The sequence below is a fragment of the Littorina saxatilis genome, linkage group LG13 (assembly GCF_037325665.1).
Source record: "Littorina saxatilis isolate snail1 linkage group LG13, US_GU_Lsax_2.0, whole genome shotgun sequence".
Lineage (NCBI taxonomy): Eukaryota > Metazoa > Mollusca > Gastropoda > Littorinimorpha > Littorinidae > Littorina > Littorina saxatilis.
In genome coordinates, this window is record NC_090257.1 from 4,058,465 (window position 1) to 4,079,258 (window position 20,794).

Consider the following 20,794-nt stretch of genomic DNA (forward strand, 5'->3'; position numbering starts at 1 on the left):
AATTATTGATTGATAGTTTGATATATTGACCAAGACCTTACAAAGGAAAAAACAAACCAACAACTTTTGAAATGAGCACTGCTGTAGCATCAGATTAACAATATGATTGAAATAAAGTACAATAGCAGTACCTACAATGTGTGGACCCTCCCATGAGAGGACACCTCCCTTAAAAGGACACCTTCTCTTGTCCCTTTTTATAATATCTCTACCAAAGTATACCTGTCATGAAAGGACACCTGCAATGTGGGGACACTTTTGGCTGGTCCCAAGGGTGTCCTTTCATCACAGGTACCACTGTAGAACACTACATTGAGGTGTGCACGTTAAAGATCCCACGATTGACAAAAGGGTCTTTCCTGGCAAAATTGTATAGGCATAGATAAAAAATGTCCACCAAAATACCTGTGTGACTTGGAATAATAGGCCGTGAAAAGTAGGATATGCGCCGAAATGGCTGCGATCTGCTGGTCGATGTGAATGCGTGTTGTATTGTGTAAAAAATTCCATCTCACACAGCATAAATAGATCCCTGCGCCTTGAGTCCGAGTCTGGAGATACGCGACTTCATATAACAATGTAGACTGATTTTTTGCCTAAAATTGGAAAGAAATCATCAGGCTTCCACTTTGTGATTCGTACACTGGTACCTGCTGGTAAAGGACACTCACGTGATCAGCAACAGATGTTTGATACATTGCAGGTGTCCTTTCTTGTCAGGTATGGATTGGTCAAAGTACTTGACCAAATACATGTACACCACAAGCTGTCCTTTTTTGCTATGCTAACTTGGTTTTTCTGTCCTCAGAACTAGTGTCTGTTTGGGACAAGACGACTGGTTATTATAATGCAAGGCGTCCTTTATTTCAAGGTGCTCTCTCATTCAAGGGTGAGCATGAGTTATTTATAGTACAGTGGAACCCCCCTTTTAAGACCTCCAAAAATCTGAGAAAATCCGGTCTTAAAAAGGAGGGAGTCTTAAAGTGGGGGTATAGTTACAGAGGTTATGAACAGAAAGTCTGAGAAAATCCGGTCTTAAAAAGGAGGAGTCTTAAACTGGGGGTATAGTTACAGAGGTTATGAACAGAAAGTCTGGAGAAAACAAGGGAGGGAGTCTTAAAGTGGGGGTATAGTTACAGAGGGTCTGAACAGAAAGTCTGGAGAAAACAAGGGAGGGAGTCTTAAAGTGGGGGTATAGTTACAGAGGTTATGAACAGAAAGTCTGGAGAAAACAAGGGAGGGAGTCTTAAAGTGGGGGTATAGTTACAGAGGTTATGAACAGAAAGTCTGGAGAAAACAAGGGAGGGAGTCTTAAACTGGGGGTATAGTTACAGAGGGTCTGAACAGAAAGTCTGGAGAAAACAAGGGAGGGAGTCTTATATTGGGGGGGTCTGAAAAAGGGTGTTCCACTGTAGCGCCACATTTCGTGTATGTCGCTGGTTATGTGGGGAGCTGTTTGTCATGGGGTCTGGTAGCTCAGTTGGTACCGCACTGGACTTATGATCCTAAGGTCGCAGGTTCGAATCCGGGCCGGGACGGGTCAACTTTATGTGCAGACCCAGAGACGGTATCCATGTTCCACCCCTGTGTCGCGTAAAAGATCTTGGTCATTCTGCCTTAAGTGCAGGTGGCTGCAAGATTACATCTAAACATGCATATACACCTGGGTAGCGCGACTCTGTTGCTGCTAGCTTTCCGCTGTGAGGAAGCAACCCGAATTTCCCAGCAATGTGACAATTAAGTAATGTCAATGAAAAAGAAATGGAAAAATGGAGACAGTAGCAGTTCCCCACATATGGCAGGATGAATATTTTTACATTTTCTTGTCCACAAGGCAACTGTATGTATATAACAACCATCCAATTATTTTAAGACAAATAGCATCATGAAACAACATTCCCTTTGAACTTGAGAAAATTGTGACTTGTACATTTTGGTGGCATTATTTTGTGAACCTATAGCTGTCTTTGATCGAGTTTATAATTAAGTGATGTTTTATTGCAGCTTTGGGTACATGTGATACAGTACATCATTTACTGCATGGCCAGTCTCATTAACGTCGGTCTTTCACCTTTATTAACCTTCGCCAGTCCGGGTTATCGACTACACTGCGGAAGACATCGTGGGGCGGTGCGGATCCATGCTTCTCAAAGATGCATGCTTTTCCTTCTTTGAGAAACATGGGTCCACACAGCCCCACAATGTTTGTAGTCTAAATATTTGAACTTTGTTTTTGTTTTATTACTTTTGGCTGCAATTTTAGGACATAAGAGCTTTTTAGGTGCCTGAGGCATTCTTTAAAGCTCATTAAAAAATTCCAACTAGTTTAAGAGATATTTGCAATTAAATTACATCCTTTACCCAACTCACAAATAGCAATTAACTCTAGTTCAGTGCTGGTAACGCTGTACGCGTCCCCTTGGTAACAAGGAAGGCGCCTCTAAAAAAAGAGTGACATGAGACCCGTAAGGGTGTCTAAGCCAGCCCGGAAACGAGACCCCTTCCGTATGCGCGCGCATATGCCGCCATCTTAGCATTCTCAACTCAGCGCCCAACAGGACTGGTCGCTATACTGTACGCTCCGACTGTTTTCAGTCTTGTTGCTTTGTCTTCTGACTTTGGCTTCTACCCCTTGGTCTGCCGCCTAGCTTGGTCTGCATCCTTGCTGTTATCGGGTGAGCTTTCTTGTTTTTGTAAACTTTGGCGACATTTTGTCGCATGTTTGTGAACTTGTGAAATTTTCTGGAAGAAAGTTTGTTTTCGTGAGTTCGCTTTACCATGGCGGTTAACGCCAAGCCTAAACTAGTTCGAGACAGGCTTCGGCTACAGCTTCTCCTACTGCTAGTTTAGCTTCGTCTAAGTTCTCGTCTAGAAGGAAGAGTGCTGGGAAAACCGCTACTTCACTTTCTGATTCGGGTATCGATAGATGTCTGAAGGTTGTTGACAAATCTTCGTCCGCCATGTTGTCCGTTTAAAAGGACAAGGTCACGCTTGGTGACAAAGATGTTTTGAATTTTGTTAAACATGTTGTTGGTCGGGGGCTCCTGGCTATTCAGGTGTCTTGCCCTCCAATATTGCTTCGTTGCTTCTGACTGTTAGTTCCCAGGTATCAACGTTGGCGGCCGATTTGTGTCGCGCTTTTGCGAACTTGTATGATGTTTTCTTGTAGAAATTTTTCGTAAGTTCGTTATGTCATGGCGGAGTACGCCAAGATTGATCCAGTTTGAGACAGACTACTGCTGCAGCGTCTCCTACTAAGGAAGCTTTCTTGTTTAGAAAGAGTAAGAGTGTCGGATTTACAGCCATTTCACTTTCAGAACCGGGAACAGACAGATGTTTGGATGTTTTGGTCGACAAGCCGTCGGCCTCCATTTTGTCCACTTTTAGGGACAAGGTCACGCGTGGTGACAAAGATGTTTGTGTTGATAAGGTTGTTGTTGTGTCGGAGGCATCTGGTGGTTCAGGTGTTTTGCCCTCCGACATTGTGTTGTTGTTTCTGACGTTTAGTTCGCAGGTTTCGACATTTCGGTTTTGACGGCAACTTTAGCAGAACTTCGTTCACTTCAGTCTGGCGTTTTCGATGTTCGTCTTCGGGGTGTATCCGGTCTTTGCCTTTGGCTTCCACTTCCGGTTCCACCTCTGCAACTGTTTCTGCTTTGGATTCAACTTCCGTTCTGCAAGCGGAAGTGCACGCTTCGCAGCTTGGCTACGGTCGTCTTGTGTCCTTGCTGCAGGAGCCTTGGCTCGTTTAAGGTATGTTTTCTCCACTCGTTGCCGGGTTCTCCGGTGACAGTGGTGTGCGAACGCAGGAGCGAGTAGACCGTGATCGCGGCGAAAGCACCGAAACCCCCGCCGTTAATCCGCATTGAGCGCTTTCGGTAGAGGCTAGGAGCCCTGTTGTTCGTAAGGATTTGTCGTACCACTCTCTCAGAGGTTCAGGTACTTCATTTCCTCTTCCGCCCTGGGGGCAGGAAGTTGAGGGTGACTCCGGAGCTGACCAGGAGAGTCTCTCTGGGGTCACCTACCTGACTACGATGGCGAGCAGGAAGGTTAACGAGGGTGCGTCCGCGGGTGCGGACGAGACCCAGCTTACTTGCCGTTCAAGTTGTCCAGCGCAGTGACGTGGGCAGCGGAAAACGGCATTTAGGTTTTGTGGAAGTTGGTGATTCTTGGATCGACTGGGAACGTCTTTCCGGGGGTCACCTTCCTGATTGCGATTGCGAGCATGAAGGAAAGGTTAACGAGGGTGCTTCCATATGAGGGTGCGTCCATGGGGATGGACGACACCCAGCTTAACTTGCCGTTCAAGTTGTCCAGCGCAGTGACGTGGGCGGCGGAAAACGGCATTTAAGTTTTGACCGGAAGGGGTGGTTGAGAGCAAGGCGTAACTTACTCCACCTCTGTCTGGTTCCGACTTCCGGAAGTTCGGAGGAACAGGATGTTCTCTTCAGCTTTCGGGAATCGTTGTCCATTGCCCTGGAGTTGGCACATGGCCGCGTGTAGCCGGGTTCACCGGTGAAAGTGGTGTACGTTCGCAGGAGGAATGTAGCACGCATTTTCGCGGCTGGGCAACGTAATCTTCCGCCCTGGGGGCAGGAAGTTGTTGGGCTGGGTGATTCTTGGGTTGACCATGCGGGTCTCTCTGGGGGTCACCTTCCTAACTCTGATACCAAGCAGGAAGGAGAGGCTTGTGAGGGTGTGTCCACGGTAGTGGATGACACCCAGCTTATCCTGCCGTTCAAGTTGTCCAGCGTATTGACGGGGGCAGTGGAAAACGGCATTTAGGTTTTGACAGGAAGGGGTGGCTGGGAGAAATTTTTACTTCTTCCACCTCTACCTTTGTTCGACGACTTCCGGAGGTTGGAGGAACGGGAAGTTCTCTTCCGCGGTCGGGAATCGTCGTTCATTGCCCTGAAGATGGCAAATGTCTTGATTTTTTACTTCCGCTTTCTCCCGGGGGGCAGGAAGTGAGCAGTAGGGCTGATTTCTTTGTTGGACTATTTAGTCAAACAGAGTCAGCTTCCGGATTGCACGGTTGTGCTTGACGGCTGTTCAATTGAAGGTGCTTCTGCTTTACTGAAAAGCACTGATTTTAGGTTCCGTTTCATGTTAGCAAGTGCAGTGGCGCTCGCAGCTGAAATGGTTCGAGGTACAAAGGGATCTTCCGGTGTGTTTCTTTGCAACCGGTTGGTTCTGATGTTTACTAATCCATGGCCGGTTTTGCGGCTGTGCTTCCGGTACAGGATGGGATAGCCTTCTACCGTTAACACTGTGGTGTTGGTAGTCGGCACTTTTCAGCCTTTGGCTCCCGGTTCCGTTACTGCGGTTCCTTTGCTGTTTTACAGGCTGTATCCACTTCCTCTTCCAGTCTTTCAGCTGGAAGGAGACAGGTGGATGGAGTATCTGGTTATGGAGTTCTGGTGTTTGGAAATTTTTTTCAAAACTTTTCCGATTTTTGGCAAGTTTTGCCTTATCGGGATTGGTGACTGGTTCTCATCATTTTGATGATCGTTATGTTTTCGAACAAGGGGAGGCTCATACTTCAGCTGTGTCGCTGTTCGCGGCAGTTTGTAGTGGATTTGAGCCTTCTGAGGAGAATCTTTGGGTGTTAAGTTCTTAGATTCTCTGGCGGGGTCTTTTTGTATTTGTGGAAGTTTTCACAAGCGAGTCTTCTTTGTCACCACTACCTTTTTGGACAACGCTCGACTTTATACCTGTGGCGGTGTTGCTTTAGCTTGTGTCTTACGCTCTAGTAGCTTGTCACTCGCGGAGCGCTTTCTGTAGGCTTTGGCTAACTCCAAGCTTAAGAACTTAGGTTCTCTTTTTTCGTTCTACGGAACCGCCCTCGGGTTTGACAAACATCCTTCTGGATTTGGATAGCTAGGAGAAACTGTCTGTAAGATCAAGATCTCCTAGCTCTGGTAGATTGTGGCTTCGGTTCTTTATGATTGGCTCTTTTGAACAAAACTTGCTTTTATTCTCTCGCCTGGGCGGTTACGTTCTAACTGGATATCTTTGTGGTCCGACAGGACTCAGATACAAAGGATGTAACTTTGCGGGTTTTTTACCTGAGAGTAAGCCTCTGCCTTTAAAGTATTGTTCTTTTGGCTAGGCTTTAATCTCTTTCTTGTGGGAAAGGTCTCTTTTTGAGGCCACTTCTATGCACGCGGGCTTTTATCTTTCAAAGAGACGCTCACGGTAAAAGGGAAGCGCAAGGCAGGCTTTGGCTGTTGTTTGTTTCCAAACGAATAGCTTCAGGCTGGCTGTTATCTACTTTAGCTTTTGACTCTATACCCTCACTTTCACAGGGTCTTTATCTTAGATCGTTTTGGCTACCTGTTGGTCGCACAGTACGGATCTTTCCTATCTTGGTTCCAGACCTCTTAAGGCTGGCAAGAAGGCGTTTTTGCTTTCTCACATTCGAATTTTACGGATGTCTACTGTAAGGGTATCCTGGAGATACTTAGGGGCTTCCGCCTCAACTCTGGATTTGGTCCAGAGTCTTTATATATAGGGGTTTTGGCGTGTTTGTTCACTTGTCACTTAGACTGGCTTGGTACAAAGTGCTTTTTTCTTACGGAAAGAACTCCTCTTCTCCGTTTAATACAGCTGGCGATCCACCTATTCTGGGTTTCCGTTTTTTCTTACATGTCTTATTTTTAAGACTTTATGTATTTTCTGTCGCATTGTTACGGCTTGGTGCAGCGTTGCTTTAACACGTTTCAAGACTAGCCTGGCGGATCTACACGGAAAACGGCCAAGCTTACTCTAGTAGCTTCTGTGAGAAGTGTGAGCAAGCGTACTTTCTGGCTATTTATATGTACAGCTTTTTCAAGAAAGGCTGATCTATGACTTTTAGATTTCTTTGAAATGTTCTGGCTTTTGAGCGGAAAATGGATTAAACAAGCTTCAAATTGCTTTTTCAATTCATGAAGCAAGAGTTTGGCTCCTTTAGAGTCTCGCTTAGTCACTTAAACTTTTCGGTTTTCGAAGATTTTTTCTGATTCGCACGGATCTTGTTAGATTGTTGAATCAAAGGTCACTTGCCGTGTCTTTCATCTCTGTCGTGATTTAACCTAGGCGTTCTTGCGGAAAACGGGGAAAACCAGCTTCCTATTGCATTTTCAATTCATGAAGCAAGAGTTTGGCTCTTTTAGAGTCAGGTTTAGCCATTTTTAATATTTCTGACTTTCACGGATCTTGTTAGATCATTGAATCAAAGGGCTTTTGCCTTATCTTTCAGCTTCGTCGTGATGTGACTTTGAACGGTTGGAAACGACGTTAATCACTGAGTTTAGGATGGTAGAGGTCTATCTACTCTGGTAGAGGTACGACTTTTTGCGCTACCTGCTATGGTAGCCGCAGGACAAGTCCTTCTTCTTTGATTTTCGGTAAGTACCCGCCACCTATAGTAGCAATCTGCTATTTGTGAGTTGGGTAAAGGATGTAATTTAATTAAAAATTTTATAAATAAATTTTCATTTAATTAATACTTACCCAACTCACAACGTTTATTCCCTCCCACCTCCCCGCTGTGGTTGGTACTGGGGTCTAAAAAAGAGTGAGTTGGGCTTCGTTTCGAATGATAAGATGGCGGCATATGCGCGCGCATACGGAAGGGGTCTCGTTTCCGGGCTGGCTTAGACACCCTTACGGGTCTCATGTCACTCTTTTTTTAGAGGCGCCTTCCTTGTTACCAAGGGGACGCGTACAGCGTTACCAGCACTGAACTAGAGTTAATTGCTATTTGTGAGTTGGGTAAGTATTAATTAAATGAAAATTTATTTATAAAATTTTTAACTTAAACACCCTTCTGGGTCCACACGGACCCATGACCACCGGCGAAGGTTAATTCTGTGTTCTGTGGCAAGTTTTGCAGGAATAGCTGGCTTATGATCTGAATTTTTCTGATGAATATACTCGAGGTGAACGGGCTTCCAGTAAATTAAACTGAATGGCTGGTGGTTTCTTTTTAGATGAATGAACAATTATTTATGACAATACTAGGATAGTGTTGGGCTTAATGAGTGCTTCTGGGTGATAACGCGAGACAACTCCTGTGATCTTGCCGTGAGGTGGCGCCAGTTACCAGCCGAAAGAAAGAAGGGGCATAACCTCACCAGAACTGACCATTGTCTGTTTACCGTATAAAATGCACGACTTACACACGAACTGTTACCAAACCGATATGCTATTTGGGACCAATGCCAGTTTTTTTCCTTTCTCGTGTGATCTTGCCGCGAGGTGGCGCCAGTTACCTACCCGAAAGAAAGAGGGGGCATAACCTCACCAGAACCGCCCATTAACTTATAACCACACTTTGCAAAAAAATGTTTTAATAGTTTGATTCATGTGTTTCATGATACAGCTGATATTAGTATTTTTATATCACCTTCCTCAGGATAATATATATCTGACTTTTGAAGTTGCCTTCTTTCCACATATATAAAAAGCGTTTGTGTTTTTGAAAACTCAAGACGTCTAATTTTTATGTCAGTGGTTTCCATCTTTTGTTTTGTCATGTACACCTCTAGGGCAATTTTATTTCTTTGTGACAATTCTGTCTATTTCTTTGTAAGTGTCATTTCTGAACATAATGTCGACATCTGTGTGTGTGATTTGGGGTTGCGGTTTCTTTTCTGCTCTGTATCTGCATTAATCATTTTGAAGAACAGATCCAATTTCGTGGGAATTCAGCTCTTGTATTAACTTTGTCGCTGGCAGACTGATAGATGTTCTTGTCAAACCACAAAGCTGATCATAGTTGATAATTTCTGCTGTGATGTGGAACACACATTGGTTTGATTTACTTTAATTCTTATTGAATGTTTGAGATTCAAAAATGTTAATAAACTTATAAAATGTAAGGTACAATGTATCAGTGCATTCTGCTTACATATTATACAATGCTAAAGCATGATCATAATACTGTACAGCAGAATGCCTTAGAATTGATCAATAATAATTCATGTATAATAAAAGCTGCCAGTATACAGTGGTACCTGTGATGAAAGGACACCCTTGGGACCAGTTAACAGTGTCCCTACATTGCAGGTGGCCTGTCATGACAGGTATACTTTGGTAGAGATAATAGACAAATGGACAACAGAAAGCGTCCTTTCAAGGGAGGTGTCCTCTCATCTGAGGGGCCACACATTGCAGGTACCACTGTATATGTAAATAACATACATGCATGTGTGTGTCTGCATGAGCGTAAGTGCATGCTGCTGTCTTGTTATGCGTATGTGTGTGTGCAAGTGCAATTTTTACATGCGTATGCTTGCAGATATACATTATTTATGTTGCCAAGCTCACTTCATTTCTCAGCATTGTTTTTACCTCATTGTTGAAGGGGTTGCCTTTCTAACTAAATGTTGGCAGTATTTTAAGGGGAAAATATACATGCAATAAAATAGAATTTATTTTGCATAAGTATGGGTATGTGTTTTTTGTGTTATCCAGTATGTGTGGATGTGGGTGTGCGACTGTATGAGTGTGTGCGTGCGACTGTATGTGTGTGTGCATACATATTTATGTGCATACTTACGTGTGTGTGTGTTTCTTTATTTTTATACATGAGTAGTACATTTTGTGAACCAAGTCAGATCAACTTAATTACATCCTTTATTGCAATGCAGTTTTATGAACAGTATAACGTCACGCTCATAAGAAAAATACCTTTCTCAGTGCTGGGAATTTCTGTAGTCAAACTACAGGGGAAGCTACTGGAAGGGTATCTATCATGTTTCAGAGAGTACAAACTCTCAGACCATCGGAAACCATTGCCACAGTAACGTAAGCAAAACTGCCGATCTCGTTTCTTGAGTAAGCCACTTTTTCTTTATAATACAGGACAACTTTTTTTAAGAATTTGAAGTTATACAAAAGCTCTTTGTGGGTTGTTACGCAGTTTTGCTGATTGAAAATGTTGCTGTCAGCTCTTTATCTCACGTTTATCCAGCTGTCACCGCTCGAGATTACTAAAATGAGATCAGAACTGACACTTCATAGCCACGTTACAGCTGTTCTTTTTCACGAGGAGGTCAAAACATTGGACCGGGTGTTGCCTGCAAAATACAAGAACAGCATCAGTAATCTCTTTCACTAAATCTGTCTCTCATTCATACACACTGACACACACACACACGCAAACACAAACACACAAATACACACACACACACACACACACACACGTACGAACACACACGTACGAACACACAAACACACACACCTGAAAAGACAGTCATACAAACACAAGCACACACACACACGTGCAGGCTCACATACGTACACACATGCGCAAACACACGCGCGCGCGCGTGCGTACGAACACACACACAAACAAACACACATATACAACCACACACACACATACAAACACACACACACACACACACACGCTCATACGCACACACACAAAACACACAACAACAAAACACGAAGGCACTGTTTACAACACTCATCGGCCATGGGTATTCTAACCTGGTCTTCTTCTCCAGGACTTGACGTAGTAGGGATTTCATCCTCCATACTGGGCGTAGTCATAGTAGTAGCCTCTACTCTTCGTGTAGTAGCAGGGTCAGCCACGGTGACACGGGGGAAGGGAAGTCCAAGAAGCTCCATCGTGACGCGGAGAGCCGTGGAGACGAGGACATCAAGGTCGATGTTGGGCAGCTGTGCAGAGATAAAGAACAAGAATGTAGTCAGCCATATAGTGTATGTAATGTATTATTGTGCAATTTGTTTTATGTAGTGCGTGTGTGTGCCCTTGCGCGTGTTTGTGATAATGTATTATAGAGCAGTGTGTTATTCATTGATATGTGTGTGTGATAATGTATTATAGAGCAGTGTGTTATTCATTGATATGTGTGTGTGATAATGTATTATAGAGCAGTGTGTTATTCATTGGTATGTGTGTGTGATAATGTATTATAGAGCAGTGTGTTATTCATTGATATGTGTGTGTGATAATGTATTATAGAGCAGTGTGTTATTCATTGATATGTGTGTGTGATAATGTATTATAGAGCAGTGTGTTATTCATTGGTATGTGTGTGTGATAATGTATTATAGAGCAGTGTGTTATTCATTGATATGTGTGTGTGATAATGTATTATGGAGCAGTGTGTTATTCATTGATATGTGTGTGTGATAATGTATTATGGAGCAGTGTGTTATTCATTGATATGTGTGTGTGATAATGTATTATAGAGCAGTGTGTTATTCATTGATATGTGTGTGTGATAATGTATTATGGAGCAGTGTGTTATTCATTGATATGTGTGTGTGATAATGTATTATAGAGCAATGTGTTATTCATTGATATGTGTGTGTGATAATGTATTATGGAGCAGTGTGTTATTCATTGATATGTGTGTGTGATAATGTATTATAGAGCAGTGTGTTATTCAGTGATATGTGTGTGTGATTGCACGTTAAATAATGTCATGTTGTCGTAGTATTTTGATTAGGCCTAAACAAAAAATAGGTGTGGTTACGGTAACCCGACCTACCCTATTTTTAGGGGCCGACCCTATAACTTTTTTTTACATTTGTCAAAAACAAAAACAACCCCAAAACAAACAGCCGAGTGCAGAAATCGCAATGAAAGCGAAAGCGCCCGAGTCGCACACTTATTTCCCTGTCAAGTAGGTTTAATTTGTACACATTAGAAAAAAAAGTTAAAAAAAAAGTGATTGCCTACCTTTGACTACACACTCCCGACGATGCGGGTTTGTCTGAACCCATACATTTGAAAGAGGGTTTTTACCGTTTATTCCTCTAACGACGATGCGGGTTTGTCTGAACCCATACATTTGAAAGAGGGTTTTTACCGTTTATTTCTCTAACGACGGGGTGGGTTCAGGGAAACCCACCGGCAGCGCTACTTCAGTGGTTGCATCGAGTTTCTCCCTTCACCGACCTCTTGCAGGGGAGGGAGAGGGGGAGGGAGAGGGGGAGGGAGAGGGGGAGGGAAAGACTGAGAGAGACTGAGAGACTAAGAAAGAAAGAGAGAGAGAGAGAGAGAGAGAGAGAGAGACTAAGAAAGAGAGAGAGAGAGACTAAGAAAGAGAGAGACTAAGAAAGAGAGAGAGAGACTAAGAAAGAGAGAGAGAGAGAGACTAAGAAAGAGAGAGAGAGAGAGTCTAAGAAAGAGAGTGAGAGACTAAGAAAGAGAGAGAGAGAGACTAAGAAAGAGAGAGAGGGAGACTAAGAAAGAGAGAGAGAGAGAGACTAAGAAAGAGAGAGAGACTAAGAAAGAGAGAGAGAGAGAGACTAAGAAAGAGAGAGAGACTAAGAAAGAGAGAGAGAGACTAAGAAAGAGAGAGAGACTAAGAAAGAGAGAGAGAGAGACTAAGAAAGAGAGAGAGAGAGATACTAAGAAAGAGAGAGAGAGAGACTAAGAAAGATAGAGAGAGAGAGACAAATAAAGAGAGAGAGGGAGACAAATAAAGAGAGAGAGAGACTAAGAAAGATAGAGAGAGAGAGACAAATAAAGAGAGAGAGAGAGACTAAGAAAGAGAGAGAGACTAAGAAAGAGAGAGAGAGAGAGACTAAGAAAGAGAAAGAGGGAGACTAAGAAAGAGAGAGAGACTAAGAAAGAGAGAGAGAGAGAGAGAGACAAAGAAAGAGAGAGAGACTAAGAAAGAGAGAGAGAGAGACTAAGAAAGAGAGAGAGAGAGAGACTAAGAAAGAGAGAGAGTAAAAAAGAGAGAGAGACTAAGAAAGAGAGAGAGAGACTAAGAGAGAGAAAGAGAGACCAAGAAAGAGAGAGAGACTAAGAGAGAGACTAAGAAAGAGAGAGAGAGACTAAGAAAGAGAGAGAGAGAGACTAAGAAAGAGAGAGAGAGAGACTAAGAAAGAGAGAGAGAGAGACAAAAAAAGAGAGAGAGACTAAGAAAGAGAGAGAGAGAGACTAAGAGAGAGAAAGAGAGACTAAGAAAGAGAGAGAGACTAAGAGAGAGAGAGAGAGAGAGACTAAGAAAGAGAGAGAGAGACTAAGAGAGAGAGAGAGAGACTAAGAGAGAGAGAGAGACTAAGAAAGAGAGAGAGACTAAGAAAGAGAGAGAGAGACTAAGAAAGAGAGAGAGAGAGAGAGAGACTAAGAAAGAGAGAGAGAGAGAGACTAAGAAAGAGAGAGAGAGAGAGAGAGACTAAGAAAGAGAGAGAGAGAGACTAAGAAAGAGAGAGAGAGGGAGACTAAGAAAGAGCTAGAGAGAAAGAGAGAGAGAGACTAAGAAAGAGAGAGAGAGACTAAGAAAGAGAGAGAGAGACTAAGGAAGAGAGAGAGAGAGACTAAAAAAGAGAGAGAGACTAAGAAAGAGAGAGAGAGAGACTAAGAAAGAGAGAGAGAGAGACTAAGAGAGAGACTAAGAAAGAGAGAGAGAGAGACTAAGAGAGAGAGAGAGAGAGAGACTAAGAAAGAGAGAGAGAGAGACTAAAAAAGAGAGAGAGAGACTAAGAGAGAGAGAGAGACTAAGAAAGAGAGAGAGCGAGAGACTAAGAAAGAGAGAGAGAGAGAGACTAAGAGAGAGAGAGACTAAGAAAGAGAGAGAGAGAGAGAGACTAAGAAAGAGAGACAGAGAGAGAGACTAAGAGAGAGAGACAGAGAGAGAGACTAAGAGAGAGAGACAGAGAGAGAGACAGAGAGAGAGAGAGACAGAGAGAGAGAGACAGACAGAGAGAGAGAGACAGACAGTCAGATAGACAGACAGTCAGATAGACGGATAGACAGACAGACAGACAGACAGAGCAACTGACAACAGACATACAGACAGAGAGATACGGACAGACAAACAGAGAGACAGACAGTCTCTTGGAGACAAACAGGCAGACAGACACTGTTCCGCCGCTTTGGTAATTATGGGTGTAGCAGAACCCGCGCCGTCGGCAGAGGGATAGTTACAATCACTACTACTCTTTAAAAGTATGGGTATGTGTGAACCCGCGCCATCGGTAGTGTTTATGTAAATTATCATAATCAATTAATTCTGATGTTTTGTCATGTACACACTAAAAATTTGCAGACAGAGAGCAAATTAGGTGTGTGAGAGATACTTAAAATTTCAAAACGATACCTTTAATGGTTCCAGAGTTACAATGATTTTAGTGTGTCTCTGGGTACAGGTGAACCCAGGGTTAAACCCTGGATACATGCGCTATATAAATAGTATGCATTATTATTATTATTATTATTTATTATTATAGCATATAAGAGCCTTTAGTATATGCCCTTGCGTGGGTAACATTCATAAGCTTACATGCATACTCTCCTTACAAGTACAATGTACAATGCAAGAATCTTGACAAAAACAAGTCTTAGTCATCATGTACATGCAGGTAGATTAAATTGCTATCATTATCATGTATTCAAAATAGTTGTTGTATGTGTAAAGGAATGTTTATCTCTCTCTCTCTCTCTCTCTCTCTCTCTCTCTCTCTCTCTCTCTCTCTCTCTCTCTCTCTCTCTCTCTCTATCTCCCCCTCTATCTCCCCCTCTATCTCTCTCTCCCCTCTCTCTCTCTTTCTCCTCTCTCTCTCTTTCTCTCTCTCCCCCCTCTCTCTTTCTCTCTCTCACCCTCTCTCTCTCCCTCTCTCACCCTCCCTCTCTCACCCTCTCTCTCTCCCTCTCTCTCTCTCTCTCTCTCTCTCTCTCTCTCACGCCCATCTTTCTCTCTCTCACGCCCATCTCTCTCTCTCTCTCTCTCTCTCTCTCTCTCTCTCTCCCTCTCTCTCTCTCTCTCTCTGTCTCTCACTCTCTCTCTGTCTCTCACCCTCTCTCTCTCCCCCCCGCACTCACTCTCAAAGAGACGGCGGTCACAAAACTGGTCAGCTCGTTCAGGGGGATGTTCTGGATGACAGCGACCAGGAGTTCAATCGTGGAGGTCCGGATGAGAACTGACAGGTCCTCGATGAGGCCTACCAAGGTCAAGACGCTGACCTTGACCCTGAGCTGAGCGAGGACCTTTCCAAGGTCTTGGACGTTGAGGAGGTCAGCAACGTCTCTCAAGAAGAACGCCACGTTGGCCTGAATTAACAAACATAGAGACACGCAGTAGAGGAGGAAAGTGGCTTGTTCATTTCAATGCTTGTTATTCTCTCCGGTGCCAGGAGAAAGGTTCCGTACAACTCTCGCTTCCTCTATTACACATGTCGTATGCATTAAGAGCGATTACTTCCCTTTGGTTATTTGACACGCAGTTATGTATGCACACGGGCACAGATAGGCAAACACGCATGCCCATCATGCACACAGGCACACAGACAGGCAAACACGCATGCCCATCATGCACACAGGCACACAGACAGGCAAACACGCATGCCCATCATGCACACAGGCACACAGACAGGCAAACACGCATGCCCATCATGCACACAGGCACACAGACAGGCAAACACGCATGCCCATCATGCACACAGGCACACAGACAGGCAAACACGCATGCCCATCATGCACACAGGCACACAGATAGGCAAACACGCATGCCCATCATGCACACAGGCACACAGACAGGCAAACACGCATGCCCATCATGCACACAGGCACACAGACAGGCAAACACGCATGCACACGGGCACACAGACAGGCAAACACGCATGCCCATCATGCACACAGGCACACAGACAGGCAAACACGCATGCCCATCATGCACACAGGCACACAGACAGGCAAACACGCATGCCCATCATGCACACAGGCACACAGACAGGCAAACACGCATGCCCATCATGCACACAGGCACACAGACAGGCAAACACGCATGCCCATCATGCACACAGGCACACATAGGCAAACACGCATGCCCATCATGCACACAGGCACACAGATAGGCAAACACGCATGCCCATCATGCACACAGACACACAGATAGGCAAACACGCATGCCCATCATGCACACAGGCACACAGACAGGCAAACACGCATGCCCATCATGCACACAGGCACACAGATAGGCAAACACGCATGCCCATCATGCACACAGACACACAGATAGGCAAACACGCATGCCCATCATGCACACAGGCACACAGACAGGCAAACACGCATGCCCATCATGCACACAGGCACACAGACAGGCAAACACGCATGCCCATCATGCACACAGGCACACAGACAGGCAAACACGCATGCCCATCATGCACACAGGCACACAGACAGGCAAACACGCATGCCCATCATGCACACAGGCACACAGACAGGCAAACACGCATGCCCATCATGCACACAGGCACACAGACAGGCAAACACGCATGCCCATCATGCACACAGGCACACAGACAGGCAAACACGCATGCCCATCATGCACACAGGCACACAGACAGGCAAACACGCATGCCCATCATGCACACAGGCACACAGACAGGCAAACACGCATGCCCATCATGCACACAGGCACACAGACAGGCAAACACGCATGCCCATCATGCACAGAGGCACACAGACAGGCAAACACGCATGCCCATCATGCACACGGGCACACAGATAGGCAAACACGCATGCCCATCATGCACACAGGCACACAGATAGGCAAACACGCATGCCCATCATGCACACGGGCACACAGATAGGCAAACACGCATGCCCATCATGCACACAGGCACACAGACAGGCAAACACGCATGCCCATCATGCACACGGGCACACAGACAGGCAAACACGCATGCCCATCATGCACACAGGCACACAGACAGGCAAACACGCATGCCCATCATGCACACAGGCACACAGACAGGCAAACACGCATTCCCATCATGCACACAGGCACACAGACAGGCAAACACGCATGCCCATCATGCACACAGGCACACAGACAGGCAAACACGCATGCCCATCATGCACACAGGCACACAGACAGGCAAACACGCATGCCCATCATGCACACAGGCACACAGACAGGCAAACACGCATGCCCATCATGCACACGGGCACACAGATAGGCAAACACGCATGCCCATCATGCACACAGGCACTGACACAGACAGGCAAACACGCATGCCCATCATGCACACGGGCACACAGATAGGCAAACACGCATGCCCATCATGCACACAGGCACACAGACAGGCAAACACGCATGCCCATCATGCACACGGGCACACAGACAGGCAAACACGCATGCCCATCATGCACACAGGCAGGAACGCACCTAAAACGCATGCGGATATACATGCACGTATGTACGCGTGCACGCACGCAAACTGACATACAGTGATACACAGTAATCTATATATACGACTTGTGTCTGTCTGTGTGTCTGTGTGTCTGTGCGCGATGCACGGCCAAAGTTCTCGATGGATCTGCTTCAAATTTGGTGGGCTTATTCAGAGAGACCCCGGACACAACCTGATCGATGAGAATTTTCAACACGTGCTCTCAGCGCGCAGCGCTGAACCGATTTTGGTTTTTCTGTTCATCTTCCCAGATCCATTCCCAGTAACTCTTCCTTATCTTCTCCAGTGTTTTGCGTTTATCTCCCTTCCTTCGTGTGGCGTCAATCCATATTCCCGTTTCTATTTTTAGAGGTCACTGTCGACAACGCTCAATCCATATTCCCGTTATACTATTTTTAGAAGGTCACTGTCCCGGCGAAGCCGGGTATTACTCTTCCTTATCTTCTCCGGTGTTTTGCGCGTTTATCTCCCTTCCTTCGTGCAAAGCCGGGTCCCCGGCGCAGCCGGGTATTCGGCTCTACTTCTTCCCGGCGAAGCGGGTATTCATCTAGTAGAGTATACATGCACGAGAGTAGACAAGCACAAGAACACACGCAAAGACACACAGAAACCAAGAAACACACACACACACACACACACACACACACACACACACACACACACACACACTCATACCCCCACACACCCACACCCCCGTCCCACACCCAACACATACACGCGCACACACACACACACACACACACACACACACAAACACACACACACTGACACACACACACACACATCCTACAATGGTTGAGGGAGACTCAAAACGCGTAAAAGACAGCGGAACACCCCCGCCACCCCCCCCCCCCTCCCTTCCAAGACCCCCCCTCCCCTTGTAAGACCCCCCCCCCCCTTGTAATACCCCCCCCCCTTGTAAGACCCCCCCCCCTTGTAAGACCCCCCCCCCCCCCTTGTAAGACCCCCCCCCCCTTGTAAGACCCCCCCCTTGTAAGACCCCCCCCCTTGTAAGACCCCCCCCCCTTGTAAGACCCCCCCCCCTGGTAAGACCCCCCCCCCTGGTAAGACCCCCGTCATTCCACATTGGCTTACTTTGAAGACCGAGGTTTGTCAGATTTTCCGTTTTAAACTCTCTTTTTTCAGAAGCGATTTTCCAAGAAGTCTTGAAAGGGTTGCGGGGGGGGGGGGGGGGGGGGGGCTACTGTAGTTAAATCTCTCCCCAGACTTACATCGGGAAGGTCCCAGGCCACAGCAGTGATGAGAAGCTTGATGTCCAGCTGAGGGACCTCCCGTGAGATCGCCCTGACCGCCGCTCCAAGGTCACTCAGCCTCACTGAGTTCACAAGGTTCAAGGCGGCTTCGGCAATCGTTCCTGTAGATGTAATTTAAATTGTTTGAATTTTATTTTGGACCTTTTAATTTTGATGACGTCATATTTTCCCGTTTGTTTGAGTGTGTGTTTGAATGAGTGCAGGAGTCAGTGTTTGACGTTCATATGCTTACGTTTTACCAGACAGAACAACACGACATACGCTCTCATTCTGTATTTCAAAAAAACAAACACCATATGCAACACACACACACACACACACACACACACACACACACACACACACACACACACACGCACACACACACACACTACACACGCACGCACGCACCCCCCCACACACACACACACAAACACACACTAATTTCTCAAACATATAGCATATTAGAAAAGTAAGCGTTTAACAATCAGCCCTTACCAGAAAGATTGGCGTTGTCAGCCCCTGAAAGAGCAGCCGCAAGGGAGGCAACGATGTTTCTCACAAGGTCCAGTACACTTTGCACTGTAACATCACACTATAACCAGTCATTCAAGGGAGACAACGATGTTTCTCACAAGGTCCAGTACACTTTGCACTGTAACATCACACTATAACCAGTCATTCAAGGGAGACAACGATGTTTCTCACAAGGTCCAGTACACTTTGCACTGTAACATCACACTATAACCAGTCATTCAAGGGAGACAACGATGTTTCTCAGGGCCGGACTAGGCTAAGAGGAGGGGGGGGGGGGGGTGGGGGGTTGCCAGCGGTGGTTCAGGGGGATGCTTCCCCTGGCGGGGTCAAGGGGCAGAGCCCCTTGTGGGGGTCAGGGGGCGAAGCCCCCTGAAGCTGATGGGTAGGTCATATTCTGAGATAGGAAAATGGTCGCTCCTTGCATGAAACGGCATAAAATAAACAATAATAAAAAATGTTTTAAATAAGTGAGGTACATGTTTAGGCCAGGGGGGGGGGGGGTTGCGCAACCCCCATAACCCCCCCGGTAGTCCGGCCCTGTTTCTCACAAGGTTCACCACACTTTGCACTGTAACATCACACTATAACCAGTCATTCAAGGGAGACAACGATGTCGGTTTCTCAAAAGGTCCAGTACACTTTGCACCACACTATAGCCAGTCATTCAAGGGAGACAACGATGTTTCTCAAAAGGTCCAGTACACTTTGCACTGTAACATCACACTATAACCAGTCATTCAAGGGAGACAACGACGGTTTCTCAAAACGTCCAGTACACTTTGCACCACACTATAGCCAGTCATTCAAGGGAGACAACGATGTTTCTCAAAAGGTCCAGTACACTTTGCACTGTAACATCACACTATAACCAGTCATTCAAGGGAGGCAACGATGTTTCTCAAAAGGTCCAGCACACTTTGCACCGTAACATCACACTATAGCCAGTCATTCAAGGGAGACAACGATGTTTCTCACAAGGTTCACCACACTTTGCACTGTAACATCACACTATAGCCAGTCATTCAAGGGAGACAACGATGTTTCTCAAAAGGTCCAGCACACTTTGCACTGTAAGATCACACTCGCCAGTCATTAAATGTATGAAAGGCATTAGACATTCACAAAATGGTCACGATAAGTTCAACTGCGATGTCGTTTTGTGTTGACAGTACAAAGATAATCCTACATAGGATATACCACCCATATAACCACACGTGTGTACGGGAAGGGCTCCCATATGGACCAGCTCCTGTTCTGACAAACTAAGAGAGCTAGAGCGCTCCAAACAATTTCATTCGCTGCATTTACCCTCCCTGGATAATTTGTACATTTCGTCGAAACAGTTTTAGATGTACAAACCACAAAACCGTTATACTTTTTTGTCTATATTTTTAACACATTTGGCAGAGTTCACAATAAAGTTGATGCTGAAAACGGACTAGTTTCTGTCCAAACGTCATTACTATCATGGACCATGACAAAGAATTTTGAGAATGCAGTTTGCCTCGGTGATTTGGTCATATCAGCAAAGGGAAATTACTCGTACGGTCATCACCAGCCTCTGCAAGCGTTGGCATCGTATATAATTAAGACCCGTTAATGATAGATGATACAATCTATGTGCAGATTAGGACTTACGCAAATCGCCGACGGTCTGACCTAAAGTATTGACGGTGTTACCCAAGGTATTAAGCAGCCTCTTGTCTCGTGGGTTGGCTCCACCTGTCAAGAACAAAATGTTAGTTGTTTACACGCGTGAATGCTAAAACAAACACGCAAACGCATAAATGTAAGCACGCACGCAAACGCGCACGCATACACGCAGGTAGGCA

At 45.4% G+C, this 20,794-nt stretch overlaps 1 protein-coding gene across 1 annotated transcript in view; it reads right to left on the reverse strand.

Moving 5' to 3' along the window:
- Nucleotides 1-9,606: 9,606 nt before the first annotated feature.
- The window catches only part of LOC138946314 (uncharacterized), a 12,612-nt gene continuing 1,424 nt past the window's right edge, over nucleotides 9,607-20,794 (reverse strand). Inside the window, exons 2-7 of the mRNA XM_070317854.1 lie at nucleotides 20,601-20,684; nucleotides 18,924-19,007; nucleotides 18,405-18,547; nucleotides 14,801-15,028; nucleotides 10,483-10,674; nucleotides 9,607-10,067 (exon numbers count right to left, since the gene is read on the reverse strand). Coding sequence (XP_070173955.1) covers nucleotides 10,044-10,067; nucleotides 10,483-10,674; nucleotides 14,801-15,028; nucleotides 18,405-18,547; nucleotides 18,924-19,007; nucleotides 20,601-20,684 — 755 coding nt within the window. The 3' untranslated portion in view covers nucleotides 9,607-10,043. The remainder of the gene's footprint in view (nucleotides 10,068-10,482; nucleotides 10,675-14,800; nucleotides 15,029-18,404; nucleotides 18,548-18,923; nucleotides 19,008-20,600; nucleotides 20,685-20,794) is intronic.